Here is a 17494-nt window from a genome sequence, read left to right as displayed (position 1 = left end):
CCAGAGATGCTCTAAGTTATGCCTGGAGGAAGCTCTAGAGCTTCTTTCTGAAATGGAAGTGGAAGGTGTGAGGCCAAATGCTGCAACCTATGGAACTTTACTTCTATGGGCTTTGCCGTGCCAAACAGGTGAAATCTGCATGGAACTTCCTTCAAATGCTGTTGCAAGGAATGGGGATTTGTTGCAATGGACACCTTGATTATTATTATTATTTTTCTATATAAGGTGCCTAAATTGTGCCCATTTTTTGTGCACCATGAAGAAAAATATTGCGATGATGTTGAATATATGTAGAAAACAATATTGCGTTAGGGATTATACATTGCATGGATTAGACGGTCAAGATCACACACTTAAATGAGATCGGGCGGGTGGGGAAGCAACTGGTTGGTTGAAAGGCTCCTAGCTTTGGGGATTGAATAAACTAGGAGCAACCATGAATCATAAATAACAGAACATCACATGTATATCCTATATATATATTTGATTTCCTTGGGGTAATGTGGACATCGTGTAACCGTTCAAACCGTATTGAGCATGGGGACTTCGTGTAACCGTGCAAACCGTATTGAGCATGCCCACATGCTACGTGGACTCCCTTGCATGAACACGCTAAAAAGGTTTCATACACTATACTAACCACTCGCCTATTCTTCCTCAACCGCTGGCATCTGGCTCTCCTCCGGCTATAGCGCCGCTCACTGCGGCGTCCCTGAAAGGAAGCTAACTATCTACGCTTCACCAGAACTTTCAGGACCCGAAACTTCAGGGCCTGCCTGAAACTTTCAGACCATGCAGAAATGTGTGGTAACGGTTCGATTTGGGGCTAGCTATAAATAGCCCCCTTCTTCCCATGACCAGGATGTGTGGTAACTTCTTTATTGATTGTAACTCAAATTTTTTCAGAGATGTTCCTCCCCTTTCACTCAAACTTGTTGATTTTTGGGGACTGAAAGACAAGTGCCCGATCTATACTCCCACCAAAGAAAGAGTTGATTCCCCCTTGTTTCTTTGATGGATCTTGTTACTCTTGCAGATTGGAGACTCCTAGGTGGTAGGCGTCCTCGGTGAGAAAATGATTTGTGATTTTTCCCGTCGCTTGTGAAGGTTTGGAGTCCGCCTCGAGGTATACTACCAGTGGTTGGGAATCACCTTCTTGGTGATATCTCAACAAGAAGAGGGTCAGCTTTCATGGTGTTGGTGTGCCTTCATGGTAACACCCACCCCTCCAACAGTGACTAGTTTTCTTCCAAAGAAGTGAACATCGGGATACATCATCATCTCTGGTGTTTCCGGTTATCTCTAGCCCTAACTCATTACTTGTGGTTTATTTTGGTCACTTAACTTTGCTAGCACCATGTAGATTGTTTATCTCACTACAATTTTTTAAGATCTGGTAAGGGGTTACTAGAAAACCTATTATTAGACTAGCATTACCAAAAAAATCACGTGGAGAAATACTTTTAATGTGCGTGGTCCTAATCGAATCAATTGAGTTCGACCTAACATATATTGTTGTGATTTGTATCTATCACGATGCCTAGATAAGACATTATTTGTAGAGTTTGATTTGTCCTATAATCAATTGTAACCTTAACGATCAAGTGTCATCCATGTAAAAATACAAGGAAAACCCCTACGGGGTATCTCACAAAAAAGCATTGTGTTTGAGCTGGTAACAGAGGCAAGATGCTGCGGTCGCGGCATCAACAGAACCAAACTCAAGTCCCAAGTTTGGTCCCTATTCATTCAGACATAGTGCCGCAACCACTTTAATCATGTGTACCAGTTCATGTCCATAGTGTACAAACCAGTGGTGCGGCGTCGCCGGAACGCTCACGATGATCCTCGGGCTGGAGCACATGATTAAAGCGGTTGCGGCATTGTAGCGTGTCATGCCTGAATTTGGAGCAAACTTGGCACTTGAGGTTGTTTCTGCCATTGCCGCGTATGCGCCCACCATTGCCACGACCAGCAGTGTCGACGGTCAGGATTTGAGCTACATAAAAATAAAATGCGCCTTATATGATGTTAGACCAGATCACAGCTAAATTCAGAAAAGAAAGGCAGATAGGTTTGTAACTAGTTTGTGGTGCCATGTGTACAGGATTCGGTAGAGGTTCACTTGACACTTCAGAGTTCAAGGATGGAGGTGACATGCTTTGTTTCTGCTTCAATAACCATGATGGAGTAGCCCATTTCAAAACTTGGAGTAGCAAGCTCAAGCCCGGTTTCTGAACTTCAGTGGAACATCATTTTCTGGACTTGCTTACCATGTTATGTAGCTAGCACTGTGCGAGAGTAGCTGTGGGTTTTTCTTCCTGAATGTTTCGACGATGATCTCAACTTTGCAGGTCAGAAGTCGATGGGAGGTCGACACGGCGTCCGTTCCCCTGCCGTATCTGTCAATTTCTGTACTATTTCATTAATTTCCTCGAACTAGGAAATTAAGGAATTGGTAGAAAAGAGAGAAACCAGAAGAGGTTGCAAATACCTGAGCTTACCCCTGCTCTTCTCTAAGGGTGGAACCGTGGAACTGCTGAGCTAGCATGCGCTTGCCAGTTGCAGGTTTGGAACCCTTAAACTAGCTAGATGGATAGCAAATCACGCGGAAAGGATACTGCAACAAGGGACCAGCGACGGAGCCTTATTCCTGGATTTATTTCAGGATTTCCGGCGATGCGCTTTCAGTGGGAGGAGACGTTCCTGTCGACGACGAGGCGCCTACGGTGACTTCGTAAATCTCAAGATGATATGCCGGCTCAGTCTCTCGGAGGTGCTCATAGGGGTAGGGTGTGCGTGTGTGCGTTCATAGGGATGAGTGTATGCGCGTGTATATGAGCGCTTGTGTCTGTACTGATGCTAAAAAAAACAAGGGACCAGCGACGGAGCCGACGACTTGACCGAATCAATAATTGGCACCTGTAGCAGTATTGTAGGTCCAGAACAGTCTCAAATCACGCGGAATCTTTATTTGACAATTAATGTTCATAAAATAGTACAGAAACATCTGTGATAACTAAAACTTTATTTCACTATCAGTACCCAAGTAGGAATAATGTACAGTAGAAACATCCTAATTGCACTAAGTGGAGAAGACCAGGTTCCTCATTTTGTTTTGAATCCAAAGATTTGGACGTGTGGAGATTGATTGTTCTGCCTTAGATAAAAAGCGGCCAAGGCGTGTGGAAGGAAAAGGAACTTTTGGCCAGCAGTGCGAACTGAGCATAGCTCAGATGGTTAGTTCCTTGTGGTGGAACCAGCCCACCCGGACTCATGTCCTAAACTTGGCAGGGTGCTCGCATTGGGAGGGGAATTTGGAGTTGTAAGATTAGGGTTTGCAACTCTATTTGTAGTCATCTTCGCAATATTATTGGTATGGTTTCCCTTGGTTTTATCTCTCTGATGTTTGTTTATAACCCTCTCATGCATGAGTAATTCCCCATAGGCGTGGGAAATGTAGGGATTGATGACATTAATATGTGCCTATTCTATATGTTGTCATTCATGATTATCGAGTTATGATTGTTCAGTAAGTTGTTTATCTATGGTGCATGTAATGCGCGCTGTTCAATTTTAGGGCCCAGACAACATGATCCAAAGACCTACAGATGTAACACATATTGTTTAGTGAATCTGTGACCTCCAGGTGACAGGTGTTGATATCTATGAGGAGCGAAGACAATATGAGATAACAGTGATCCACCGAACCTAATGCATTGTTCCGGTCTTATGACCTTAATTGCCGAAACTACCATGTAATGGCAATTTTGAAGCTCTAGGGAAAATGAATCTAAGGGTGATCCACTCAGGGGCGGAGCCAGCCCAGCGGTCAACCCCATGCCGCCTTTGTACACATTTCAAAACGGTTTTGTTGCAAGGAATGGGGATTTGTTGCAATGCACGCCTTTATTATTATTATTATTATTATTATTATTATTATTATTATTATTATTATTATTATTTCGCTATATGGGGGTTTAAAATGTGCCCATCTTTTATGCACCATGAAGAAAAATGTTGTGATAATGTTGAATATGTACAGAACAATGTTGTGTCAGGGATTATACATTGCAAGGATTAGACGGTCGAGATCACACACTTAAATGAGATCGGGCGGGTGGGGAGGCAACTGGTTGGTTGAAAGACGCCTGGCTTTGGGCATTGAATAAAAGACGAGCAACCATGAATCATAAAGCACAAAATATCAAATATACATTCTATATATATTTCCTTGGGGAATAGTGCGGACATCGTGTAACCGTGCAAACTGTATTGAGCATGTCCGCGTGCGACCTGGACTCCCTTGCATGCACAAGCTAAAGAAAAGTTTCATAGACTATACTTACCGCTCTCCTCGGTCCTTCTTCGTCAACCACTGGCATCTAGCTCTCCTCTGGCTGTAGCGCCGCTCATTGCGGCGTCCCCACCTCTAGTAAGGAAGCTAACTATCTACGCTCCCCGAAACTTTCAGGGCACGAATCTTTCGGACCATGCAGAAATATGTGGTAACGGTTTGATTGGGGGCTAGCTAAAAATAGCCCCTTCTTCCTGTGAAGGAGACGACTCCATCATCCCTTCATTGATTGTAACTCAACTTTTTTGGAGATCTTCCTCCCCTTTCACTCAAACTTGTTGATTTTGGGGGACTGAAAGACAAGTGCCCGATCTATACTCCCACCAAAGCAGAAGTTGATTCCCCCTTGTTTCTTTGATGGATCTTGTTACTCTTGGAGGATGGAGACTCCTAGGTGGTAGGAGTCCTCAGTGAGAAACCGATTTGTGAATTTTTTTTCTGTCGTTTGTGAAGGTTTGGAGGCCGCCTCAAGGTATACCGCTAGTGGTTGGGAATCAACTTCTTGGTGATATCTCAATGCGAAGAGGATGAGCTTTCATGGTGTTGGTGTGCCTTCATGGTAACACCCACCCCTCCAACAGTGACTAGTTTCCCTCCAAAGAAGTGAACACCGGGATACATCATCGTCTCCTGTGCTTTTTGGTTATCTCTAGCCCTAACTCATTACTTGTGGTTTACTTTGGTCACTTAACTTTGCTAGCACCATACAGATTATTTATCTCATTACAATTGTTTAAACACACCTTTATATTGCCCAAACTTGCTAATAATCAAAAAATAAAATTTGTAGTTCTCCATTTTCAACCCCCCTCCCAATCTCGACCCTTTCAACCAGCACTTGTCGCGGTGCCGGACCACTAGACCTTGCAGCAGGCTACCGCGACCATCAACAAACTAGCCTCGTGCATGAATGTAGATGCGCGTGCGCAATGGCTGCTACTAAGCTCGCTTATATTCTTTCCACATATACAATACTCGTAAATGATCAATGATCCATGCATGGTGGCATCTATGTATGGTGCTGTGTGTAATTTTTACTCGTGTTTTCCCCCTAAAGCAAACATAATTATAGTAATAACTCGAGCTATCGGAAATGCATGGTGATGATTTTTTTTTATGGAATCCATGGTAGTGAGTTGAGTAAACGATGGACACCTTTTTAGGAAAGACAACTGAGCAAATGAATCTGATTTGCTTCTGCGATACACAAACAAATTGCCACCACCTCAAGAAAATTACTGATCAAACCAACATTTTCCATTTATGCCATACACACGTGCATTGCAATAATTATAATAAGCAGTTGCTCTTTTGATAAACGATGATATATTTATATCAAGATTATTTTTATAGCAAGTACACTCAGCCTCTGCAAAAACACAATATGTACAACCAAAATTATCGAAAATAAAAAAATACATGGCATCAAAATGCCATGCTACTTGTTGCCATAAACGTGAGGTCTGAGAAAAAAATTAACCCTATAATATTTACAAAGAATATTGGTTTGCAGCCCAGTGGCAGGGTCAGTTGACTTGAGATGTGGTAAGTAAGGGGTTAGTAGAAAACCTATTATAGACTAGCATTACTAAAAAATCACGTGGAGAATACTTTTAATGAGCGTGGTCCTAATCGAATCGATTGAGTTAAACCTAAGATATACTGTTGTGATTTGTATCAATCAGGATCCCTAGATAAGACATTATTTGTAGAGATTGATTGGTTGTACCTTAGCGATCAAGTTTTATAAATACAAGGCAAATCCCTATGGGGTATCGCACAGCAAACATTGTATTTGAGTTAGTAACGGAGGCAAGATACCGCGGTCGCGGCAATGACAGAACCAACCTCAAGCCCAATGTTTGATCCCGATTCATTCAGACATAGTGCCGCAACCACTTTAATCATGTGTACCAGTTCATGTCCATAGTGTACAAACCAGTGGTGCGGCGTCGATGGAACGCTCACGTATGATGATCCTCGGGCTGGAGCACATGATTAAAGCGGTTGCGGCATTGTAGCGCGTCATGCCTGAATTTGGAGCAAACTTGGCACTTGAGGTTGTTTCTGCCATTGCCGCGTATGCGCCCACCATTGCCACGACCAGCAGTGTCGACGGTCAGGATTTGAGCTACATAAAAATAAAATGCGCCTTATATGATGTTAGACCAGATCACAGCTAAATTCAGAAAAGAAAGGCAGATAGGTTTGTAACTAGTTTGTGGTGCCATGTGTACAGGATTCGGTAGAGGTTCACTTGACACTTCAGAGTTCAAGGATGGAGGTGACATGCTTTGTTTCTGCTTCAAGAACCATGATGGAGTAGCCCATTTCAAAACTTGGAGTAGCAAGCTCAAGCCCGGTTTCTGAACTTCAGTGGAACATCATTTTCTGGACTTGCTTACCATGTTATGTAGCTAGCACTGTGCGAGAGTAGCTGTGGGTTTTTCTTCCTGAATGTTTCGACGATGATCTCAACTTTGCAGGTCAGAAGTCGATGGGAGGTCGACACGGCGTCCGTTCCCCTGCCGTATCTGCACCCAGCAGGGACCCTCACCAGGCCTCCACTTTGCCGGGCCACCGTATCCTGCCGGGCAAAGGGTAGCCCGGCCATAGCGTACTGCACGCGACCAGTTCTGTAACACTTGAGACGGAACAGCAGCAGCAGCGGCAGCAAAGATACTGCTGCTCCTTCCTCACTCGTACTCTGCTCCCTTCTCGTGATGCTCGTCTTGCTGCTCACCAGAGTGAACCACCACCGACGATGACAAACAGGGCCGTTTATGATCTTTTCTGAACCAGCAACAAACAGCACAGCACAGCACTCTGTGTATATATCCCTGCCTCAGTGTCTGAACTTTTGTTTGAAACAGAGTTCCTGAACTTCCTAATTAACATGTTGTAATGTGTATGAATATTTTTTAAATGCCGGTAACATTCTTTTGAATGGTACATAAAATCTATTTCATATACTACGTAAATGTTTTATTACATGTTGTAATCCTTCTGTGTAAATGTTTGAGAGGAAAATCAACCTTGCGTCGCAGGAGAGAAGAGAGAAGTCTATGGGCGACGCTACAGGTTGTGTGGGTGTGTAACTTAATATAACAAAAAGAGATTTGGGTTTGTGACCTCCAAATTGCAGCAGATTTGGGTTATAAGAAGAATTTCCACCTCTCCTTTGGTTCTTCTTCTTGATGATACAGCTCCTTCTACCTGTGTACAATCCATGGAGTGTCAGTTAACTTCTGTTGTGAAATGATGAAAGTTTTGCACTTACATGTGTTGCAGGAATGATGATTGCTCCTGCAGCAAAACGTTTCATATCCGTTCGCAGGATATGAAACCCACAAATCCATGCAAATTTTGTGCAATTACACCCATAAAAGAATACACTTTGGTAAACAAATACTACAGCACCGCACAATGCACTGCCATTCAAATATTCAACTGAATGGGATCAATGTTGTACAGTAACAGTAACAACAGCACCAATGGGATTATTTTACAGAAAGCAGTTCTCTCTAGGTTCACATTTACAATTTGCATCATCATTTTCGATGTCTCCTCTTTGTATTAAGAAAAAGAGTATCTTCTTCACATTGCACACAAATATTGACTCGCTGAGCGCACCTGAGCTGCCTAGGGGATAAAATTTGGTCCAAAACTACGATGTACAGGTATTTCACTCCGATAATGTACTTAACTCTGATAATACTGAAGAATCTGCAGCAGGAGCATACTCGTCCCCGCAGAAGAAGGGCTCAGGAGGCATCTCCAGGCCATCGATGCCAGCTTCGAGCATGTCTAGCACCTCGCTCATGGCCGGTCGATCGTCTGGCTTCATCTGGATGCACCAAAGCGCAACGACGCACAGCTTCCTCTCCACCTGATGGATACCAACAGCCTCTTGCCGAGACAGCTGATTGTACACCCATGACGGGTAGTACGTCTGGCTTCTTGACGCTTGTGGGTCCACGTTCCTCCGTCCTCCGGCCATCTCTAGCAACAACATCCCGAAGCTGTAGACATCAGACTTGGAGGATATGGCGCCAAAGCTACGGGACACCATCTCAGGAGCTATGTAACCAACTGTTCCCCGGGCAGCACTCACTGGCAAAAAGCTGTTGTCCCTGGGGTACAGTTTCGCCAGCCCAAAGTCAGCAATTTTTGGGGTGAAATCACTGTCTAACAGGATGTTGTGCGGCTTGATGTCGAAGTGTAACATCTGCATATCACACCCTCGGTGCAGGTAGTCGATCCCTCTGGCAATGCCCAGAGCAATCTGATTGAGCTTGTCCCATGAGAAACTCTTCTCTGGCGAGAAGATGTACTTCTCAAGAGATCCATGGGGCATGTACTCATAAACAAGAGCCCTCCTCATTTCCTCTGAGCAGAAACCCACCAGACGCACTACATTGACATGGTGTATGCTTCCGATGCTGGACACCTCACTGATGAATTCTTCTCCATTGGACATGGAACTGACCAACATTTTGATGGCAACATGGACGTCACCAGGAAGCACACCTTTGTACACAGACCCATAGCCTCCTTGTCCCAACTTCTCTTTGAAGTGGCTAGTGATCGCAGTGATGTCTGTGTAAGCGTACCTTGTTGGGCCAAGGGCTAGTTGCATCTGGAGGAACCTCTCAACTGCGTCAACTGATATCTTTGTTTGCCAGTACTTGTAGGCAAGGAAGATCAATACAGACAACGGTGCAAAGTCTAACCTGGATAGTACTGCCAACACTGCATAAACAAGATTACAGACATGAGTTACATGTATAAAGTTATGGAGCTGTAATAATAAGGATTGGATGATTCTGTCATACCGATAATGAGCTTCATGATACTTATAGCAGATACTATGACTAACACAGCCCAATACAATTTAGTGTATTTAGACAAGGAGTTGTTTTTTACACATCCCAAGAAACGCACGTCGATGGCAAAAATCACAGAAATCTTATTTTGGATGCTTGAACTAGACATCTGCTGCATAAACAGTTTTTTGGTAAGACAAACCCATTTGAGGTGAAAAATGCAACCAGAGAGGATAGAGACTCACCTCCTTGAATTTTCCAGGCATGTCTTGAGGATCCAAGAATATGTCCATTCTGGAGCTGGGAAAGGAAATCTAAGAGCAAACCCATCCCTCATAAATTTTACAATATCTTCATAATCATAACTTGCATAATAATCATTTGGCCCCGGACGCCAGCTTCCCAAAGGAGTCATGGCCAAGTATCCACATGAAGGCTCAACATTCTGAACCTGATAAGATTGCATGGTACTCAACACATAAACAAAAGAAGTGTTCGTACTCCGGCAAGCGATAGGCTTATAAATAAGATTATCTTTCATCATCCGCGAACAACTGACAAAGGCAGCCCATTTAACCGTACGCATATATAACAGGAACATGTAATATGATCTCAATCCATGGATATAAGGATGTTGATTCCTCTCAGGAATAGGGCAGCTGCTATTATCCAAACTGGCATCAACAACCCAGAAAACAGAGTCGGGGTAGGAGATGTTGGTGATGAAGTACCTTCCCGTATTGACTTGAATTATAGCCTGGTCATCGCTACAAACAAGCTCGTATTCTTGAAAACCACAACCAGGTGGATCCCCTCGCAATCGAAAAGGATGGTGGATGTCTTGGAGATGCCCACAGGAGAAAGAGGGGCAAACTGCTTGCCCCGGAGTATCTTCCGCTCCAGTCTTTGTTAGAAAAACTGAAACTGTGGAGGAGATTGCTAATGCTTGGAGTATAACAGAACGTGGAAATGCAACGGAGTTCGTCATGAGAGCTTCACAGATGCAGGATCAGGCATAGAAGCTGGTACTAGAGTTAAGAAGAAGGCTAATATGGTCTCAGAATGATGATATACGGATTTTCTGGTGCATATGGATTGATGGAGACACAAGAGGAAGAATAGTCAAGCCTGGTGTGCCACCTGATTGCTGGTTTTCTTAGTCAAACTAGTGTACAGGAAGATAGGCTTTGACTTGTCAAAGGCAACATCCAGGAAGATATTTCTTTTCTTTATGATTTCAACATTACAAAAGAAGCACAGTTTTTGTAGGCATAGCTTCATCTCATTTCCTCCTCATCTTCATTTTTCACACAAATGTTTGAAGCTTTGGTTGTAGCTCTGTTGTTCTCTGTTCTTAACTATGGAATCAACAGAGCCACAGCAAGTGGTGATGGAGATTTCTTCCATAACTGCGCACCATCCAGGTGCAGCGAAGAAGGCACAATAGAGATCCGATTTCCATTCCGCCCAGCAACCAGGGCAAATTTGACAAATCTGACCTATAGACGAAATCAAATCACGGAATGAACTGCCCGTGAAACTATTTCACACGCCTGACCCTTTTGTGTAGCGCCCGCCACGACGGCGCCACACTACACTGTGCAACGCCTCACAGATAGGCGCTACACGGCCAGCGTCATACCCGAAAATTACTAAAACAGTGTGCAGCGCCTGAGAGCTAGGCGCCAAACTATACAGTGCAGCGCCTAGCTCCCGGGCGTTGCACTAGTGCAGCGCCTAGCTCCCGGGCGTTGCACTAGTGCAGCGCCTGAGAGCTAGGCGCCACGGGTCAGCTGCGTGAAATAGTTTGACGGACAGTTCATTCTGTGATTTGATTTCGTCTATAGGTCAGATTTGTCAAATTTGCCAGCAACCAGCCCCCCATCCTGTGGAGCACCTGGCTTGGAGCTAGCATGCTCAATGGAAGCAGATACCATCCTACTTCACCCAATCCTTGGACTATGCAAGGTCACTGCAATTGACTACAGATTTGGTGGCCTGAATGTCATCCCGCTTGAAGAATCATGGACTAGGTGCCCGCTTCAGAAGATCTCTGCCACCAATCTATCAACTAGTGTCTACATACCTGACAGTTACGGGGGTGAAACTGCAATCCTGGTACGCTGTTCAAGAGAGTTGATACCAACAGAGAAGGCCGGTACGACACCAGGTATGGGGGACAGTATTGTTGGCCCAATCTCTTGCCTGAGCAACACAAGCCAGTTCATATATTTGATGGACGGTCGTGAACCAATGTATATTCTTCCCTTAGACTGCAAAGTGGTTTCAAATGGTATTTCAACGCCGTGGGATTATGATGTCAATGATGTGTTATTCACTGAAAGAGCCAGAAGGGTCATTGCATTTGGTGAGACAACCTTGACTTGGTCAGTTCCTAACATAACCGACATTTGTCTAGACTGCGAGCGAAACGGGCATTCCTGCGGATTCAGCTCACAACGCAGGCAAGCATTCTGCAAGCACCAAGGTATTGTTTCTAGTAATTCTTAAGCATCGAAGGATTTGTTCTGAATAAATTGCATGCCTTAAATATTTTTGACAAGAGTACCTAAATGATCGAAATAAAGACCACTTCTTTTTATCCAACCTTTGCTATATATGCAAATATGTCTCTGTTTACCAGCATATCTGAGTCCAGTAAATATTTCACACTCGCATGGTTCTGATACTCCCCCATACAGATAGCATATACAACATTAAAAGTAACCCAATTTTATAGTTAAATTCTTACTAGAAAAGTATCACTTTGTTCAGGCATGAGTATTATTTTGCACAAAAAATCTAAATCGCTTATTTCCTACATGCAGGTTCACGTGTGAAAGTCATTGCAGGTATTATGCATACATTTTGTTGTATATTACTCTTATTCTTGCATCTTACCCATATATAAGAGGAAAGACATGAAAGCAAGATTGTTTTAGTCCAAGTATAACTCACTGTTTGCCTGCATTCTTGTTTTTCAGCAACATCATCGGTAGCCACATTTGTGGTTCTCTTATTGACGGCAGCCACAGCACTCTATCGGTCCCTAAAATCAAAGGTCGATGAAGAGGTGCGTTTGAAAATCGAAATGTTTCTCAAGGCATATGGCACATCAAAACCAACAAGGTACACATTCTCTGAAGTTAAAAAAGTAACAAGGCGATTCAAAGATAGACTGGGTCAGGGTGGATTTGGAAGCGTATACAAAGGTCAGCTGGCAAATGGAGTACCTGTGGCAGTAAAGATGCTGGAGAATTCAAAGAGCGATGGAGAAGAATTCATGAATGAAGTCGCAACCATTGGTAGAATCCACCATGCTAATGTGGTCCGTCTCTTGGGATTCTGCTCAGAAGGAACAAGGCGTGCTCTTATCTATGAATTCATGCCTAACGGATCACTCGAGAAGTATATATTCGCACATGAATCAGATATTTATCGAGAGCTATTAGCACCTAATAAAATGCTGGACATAGCATCAGGCATTGCACGGGGAATAGAATACCTGCATCAAGGGTGCAATCAGCGGATCCTCCATTTTGACATCAAGCCTCACAACATCTTGCTAGATTACAGATTTAGTCCAAAGATTTCTGATTTTGGGCTTGCGAAGCTGTGTACAAGGGACCATAGCATCGTCACACTGACTGCAGCTAGAGGAACAATGGGTTACATTGCACCAGAACCGTATTCTCGAAACTTTGGGAGAATATCCAGCAAGTCCGATGTCTATAGCTTTGGCATGCTGGTGCTGGAAATGGTTAGCGGAAGAAGGAACTCAGATCCATGGATTGAGAACCAAAACGAGGTTTACATCCCAGAATGGATATATGAGAAAATAAGCACGGAGCAAGAACTGGAATCATCAAGGGACATGACGCAAGAAGAGAAGGATACAGCAAGAAAGCTGGCCATTGTGGCACTCTGGTGCATTCAGTGGAACCCAAAAAATCGCCCGTCCATGCCGAAAGTGCTGAACATGCTGACAGGAACCTTGCAGAGTCTAACGATGCCCCCCAAGCCATTTGTTTCGTCTCCAGGCCACCCCATGCCGCAAATCTAGAGATTTGTTTCACTGCGACTCTGAATGTATTTCTTTTGGACACTGAGACTTAATTTGCTGCAGTAATGCCTATTGTATTGTGTATGACACTTGATTTTCAGCTCGATAAGCAGTCTAATGGTAAACTGTACGGCATCTCACCATGTGAAACATCGCAATTGTCTGCAATGTGGTGGTCGGCACACCTGACGGAAAGCCGTCATCAGTCACCTTGTGGTGGCATTTGTGTGTTTCAGAAATTGCCGCTCGACTTACAGTTAGCTAATTTGCTACTGTCACCATGTAGTGTATTGCCAGGGCATGGCATCAGATTCCACGACAGACTGCAAACTGGTGTACAAGCCATGGTAAAAAGTTGCCTCACTGAATTAGTTCTCGCCTCCTCGTTGCCGGATCTGTACCAGCGAGCAATCCATATCCATGTGCTCGGAAGGAATCCTACTCAGGCCAAGGTAATTAAGTAGGCAATACACCTTTGATTGTGTGACGGAATGGTAATGCACTCAAGAGACAGGGGGAGGAAGAGGTTCACCTTTCTCGGTGCGGCGGCGAGCTACCGGAGACGGGGACGGCAGCGGTGGCGTCTGCGGGAAAAGAAAATGCTCAGGCACGGCAGAGCGGTTGGCGCCATGGGAGCGCGAGGGTGTCCGGGGCGGGGGGCGGGGGGCGGTCTAGATCGCCGCCTCCCCCCCGGAGCTCCGTCGGGGAGTGTGGCGGGGCGGCCGGCGGCGGCAGGGGACGGGAGTAAAGCAGCTCTTTTTTTATTCTTCTGTGAAATGTGGGGCGGAAGGGGACGGGTATAGATCCAAGTAGGGATCCGAGTGCATATCTGGTGATACGGTCCAGAGTATGCTACCGTGCTCCAGGATAATTTCGTGCGTTGGATCTGGGCGGAGGGACAAGATTGAGCTGGTCTACTTCCTATTGGCAAATATTCAGTTTACACCCTTGTTTTTTCTGCAATTCAGGGTCAAGTGCATATCCCTTCGTTCATTTGCTCCCCGCGTTCTGTTCTTCTCCTTCGATTGGTTGTTTCCTCAGCGCCGCCGACCACCATGGGGCATGTCCCAATGCCACCGGCCACCGGCCACTATAGCTTATTCATTTGATGTTCTAATGAATTTCACTAGGAAAGAGGCCCCGGAATAAGCATGTTTTTTGCAGTGAATTGGACTTGGCCCAGCTCAACTCATATCAAAATTCGAGCGAGTTCAGACTGAGTGAAGCTCATGGACGAGCTGTAGAACATGACTCGTGCTCAGCTTGTAATAATATTGAGTTGATCTCGAGTTAGTTTTGAGCTAAATGAGGCGATAAAAATTATAAATTCTACTACTACTACTATTCCAACTAGATAAGGCACAACACAACATAAAAAACACTAAAAATCATTCCGATCTAAACGATGATAATATGAAGTTCTTAGAAGTAGTTTGACTTATTCTCATATAGCCGAAATTCTAGTATCGATATAAGATAATGATTTCTTAGCCATCTTTTTGTTGGGGAACGTTGCAGAAAACAAAAAATTTCCTACGGTTTCACCAAGATCCATCTAGGAGTTCATCTAGCAATGAGTGATTGGATTGCATCTACATACCTTTGTAGATCACGCGCGGAAGCGTTCAAAGAACGGGGATGAGGAAGATGTACTCGACATGATTCAAATCACCGGAGATCCTAGCGCCGAACGGACGACACATCCGCGTTCAACACACGTACGGTCAGCGTAACGTCTCCTCTTCTTGATCCAGCAAGGGGGAAGGAGAGGTTGAGGAAGATCCAGCAGCACGACGGCGTGGTGGTGGATGCAGCAGTCACCGCAGCAGGGCTTCGCCAAGCTCTATGGAGGAGGGGGGTGTTGGAAAGGGAGAGGGAGGCACCAAAGGCAAAGGTGAGAAGTCCTCCATCTCCCCCACTATATATAGGGGAGCCTAGGGGGGGCGCCGGCCCTAGGAGATCCAATATCCTAGGGGGCGGCGGCCAAGGGGTGGGGGGCTTGCCCCCCAAGCAAGGGGGCACCCCCTCTAGGGTTTCCCACACCCTAGGCGCATGGGCCCTAGGGGGAAGTGGCGCCCCATCCCACTTTGGGCTGGTTCCCTTCCCACCTCAGCTCATGTGGCCCTCCGGGATAGGTGGCCCCACCCTGATGGATTAGCAACCATTTAGTTTGTATATATGCTGGCCATATATACTTTACTCCATGCTGCCGCGTATGAAATCCATCAGCTTGTGATTCGTTTATGTACATATGCAGGTCTGGCTGTATGGTAGCTAATCCATCAGACAAGTAATCTTGTGAAGATATGCTGTTTCCTGGGGCAAGATGCAAATGTTCCAAGGGTGCATACTAAAATATATCACTGAATTGATCCTGTCCCTTCATTGCATATCTAACGCACCTAGAGGTCCCGTAGCAGGGTATCACCCAAGAGGCTGGAGCACTCGATATTTTCCCGATCCAAGTAGACCTCAAGTTTTTTTTCTCTGTCTTTCTTTATTGTTTTTTATCCTTTTTTTGAAGTTTTTCAGCATTTCTTCAGTTTGTTTTCTTTGTTTATTTTTATTTTTAACACATGTCTAATGTTTTAGTACACGTCGTACATATAGTACACGGTGGAACATTTTCTTGGTACGCATGGAACATTTTCAAATATATCCTATACGTTTTCTTAAATATCAGTACTACATGTCAAACATTTTTCAAATACACATTGGACATTGTTTTAATGACACGAAACATTACTTTAACTATGTGAACATTTTTATAGAGATTTTATCATTTACGCCGCTAGTTGTGTCCCACTATTCAGTTTTGACATTAGAAGTTACAACTACTTAAGAATTGCATTGTTTCGTGAGATACTTGCTCAAAAATGCACCTTAAAATTTCATCATTTCGTTAGATGTTTGCTTAAAAAACACCATCAGACATCATTAATGTCAGGTCAAACCCATTGACCATGTTATGTGACCAAAATACCCACATGTCAGCGCTCTCTATCTCATAATGATAAGGTGGGCCACACTTGTCAGCAACAAGCAAGCGAGTAATTTAGAGGAAACTAAGAAAATTGTGGGGATCGAGTGGGACTCACACTTTACGGTAGTAAGAAGAGTTGTCATGTTGGTCCATGAGGATGTTGGCCATGTAACATAGTAAACGGGCTTTGAGTTGGTAGTAATGGTGTCTAGTGGCATTCTTTTGCATGCGCCTACTGAGTGATGGCATTTTAAGCAGTTGAAACTACTATTCATAAATGATAAAAAAACTTTTCATATTCTATTAATATTTTGAAATGTTAGAACCATTCTTTTGAAATGATTGAATATTTCTTTAAAATGTCACGTACATTTTTTGAATGGTATTCAACATTTATTTATACTACACGAACACTTTTTTAGATTTTATAAACATTTTCATAAATGTCGAGTACATATTTTTGAGACACGTGAACATTTTTTTGAAATGCCATGTACATTTTTTTGAATGGCACGGATGATATTTTTGAAATTATGAAAACATATTTTTTTACATTGTATAAACTTTTTTTAATGTCACAAACACTTTCTTCGAAGTCCGTGAACATTCTTTTCGAAAGCTAAGAACATTTTTCTTAGCTGTGTAAACATATTATACATTGCTTGGATATTTTTAAATGATAAATGAACATTTTTAAGATTAAAGTAAAATATATTTCCATTCAAAAAAATATGAATAATAGTAACAAAACAAAAAGATTCAAAAACATGTGCTAGGAGCCAACCCTCTCCCGTGATGGGAAGGCTTGTTTAGGTGGCGCCAGAGGCGAGGGGATCTTTCGCCTCGCGATGAGCAAGACAAATCCCCTCTCCCATACACAGCAGGTGCTTTGGGAGCACTTAACGGGGGTGATCCCTATTTAGGGCTTCACACGCCCATTTTAGTTTTTTCATGGGTTATTAATCAAGTTTTATTGATCAAATTACATATGGTGTGGGATAAAAAAGGGTCATGGGGTTTGATGAAGACCCACAAGTATAAAGGATCAATCATAGTATTTTTGATAAGTAAAAGTGTCGAACCCAACAGGAGCAGAAGGAAATGATAAGCGGTTTTCAGTAAGGTATTCTCTGCAAGTATTGAAAGTAGCAACAACAGATGGTTTTGTAGCAAGGTAATTCGTAAGTCGTAATGAGTAACAAGTAGCAATAGTAAGAAAGTGCAGCAAGGTGGCTCAATCCTTTTTATAACAAACTAGTCAAGTG

The 17494-nt window shown here is 43.7% G+C and overlaps 2 protein-coding genes across 7 annotated transcripts; one reads left to right on the top strand and one right to left on the bottom strand.

Annotated features, from left to right (window-relative positions):
* Window positions 1-7826: 7826 nt before the first annotated feature.
* On the bottom strand, window positions 7827-13995 carry LOC119266632 (rust resistance kinase Lr10-like). 6 transcript variants are annotated; one of them, XM_037547866.1, is made up of 5 exons: window positions 13779-13995; window positions 13388-13684; window positions 9429-9634; window positions 9193-9355; window positions 7827-9109 (listed from the first exon to the last, which is right to left on the bottom strand). In XM_037547866.1, exons 3-5 carry the CDS (start codon window positions 9474-9476, stop codon window positions 8043-8045), a joined length of 1278 nt encoding a protein of 425 aa, XP_037403763.1. In that variant the 5' UTR covers window positions 9477-9634; window positions 13388-13684; window positions 13779-13995; the 3' UTR covers window positions 7827-8042. The 6 variants fall into 6 exon arrangements, with proteins under 6 accessions (XP_037403763.1, XP_037403761.1, XP_037403766.1 ...); XM_037547864.1 differs by lacking the exons at window positions 13388-13684; window positions 13779-13995 and adding exons at window positions 12142-12232; window positions 12417-12435; XM_037547869.1 differs by lacking the exons at window positions 13388-13684; window positions 13779-13995 and adding exons at window positions 12142-12232; window positions 12417-12435 and having other exon boundaries at window positions 9193-9352.
* LOC119266633 (rust resistance kinase Lr10-like) lies at window positions 10177-13395 on the top strand. The gene is made up of 4 exons (XM_037547871.1): window positions 10177-10648; window positions 11036-11671; window positions 12012-12035; window positions 12168-13395. The coding sequence occupies exons 1-4, from the start codon at window positions 10498-10500 to the stop codon at window positions 13244-13246; spliced, it is 1890 nt and encodes a 629-aa protein (XP_037403768.1). The 5' UTR covers window positions 10177-10497; the 3' UTR covers window positions 13247-13395.
* Window positions 13996-17494: the final 3499 nt, after the last annotated feature.

The sequence above is a fragment of the Triticum dicoccoides genome, chromosome 3A (genome assembly GCF_002162155.2).
Source record: "Triticum dicoccoides isolate Atlit2015 ecotype Zavitan chromosome 3A, WEW_v2.0, whole genome shotgun sequence".
In the NCBI taxonomy this organism is placed as follows: Eukaryota; Viridiplantae; Streptophyta; class Magnoliopsida; order Poales; family Poaceae; genus Triticum; species Triticum dicoccoides.
Note: the sequence above shows the minus strand (reverse complement) of the source record. Positions and strands in the feature narration are given on the sequence as shown.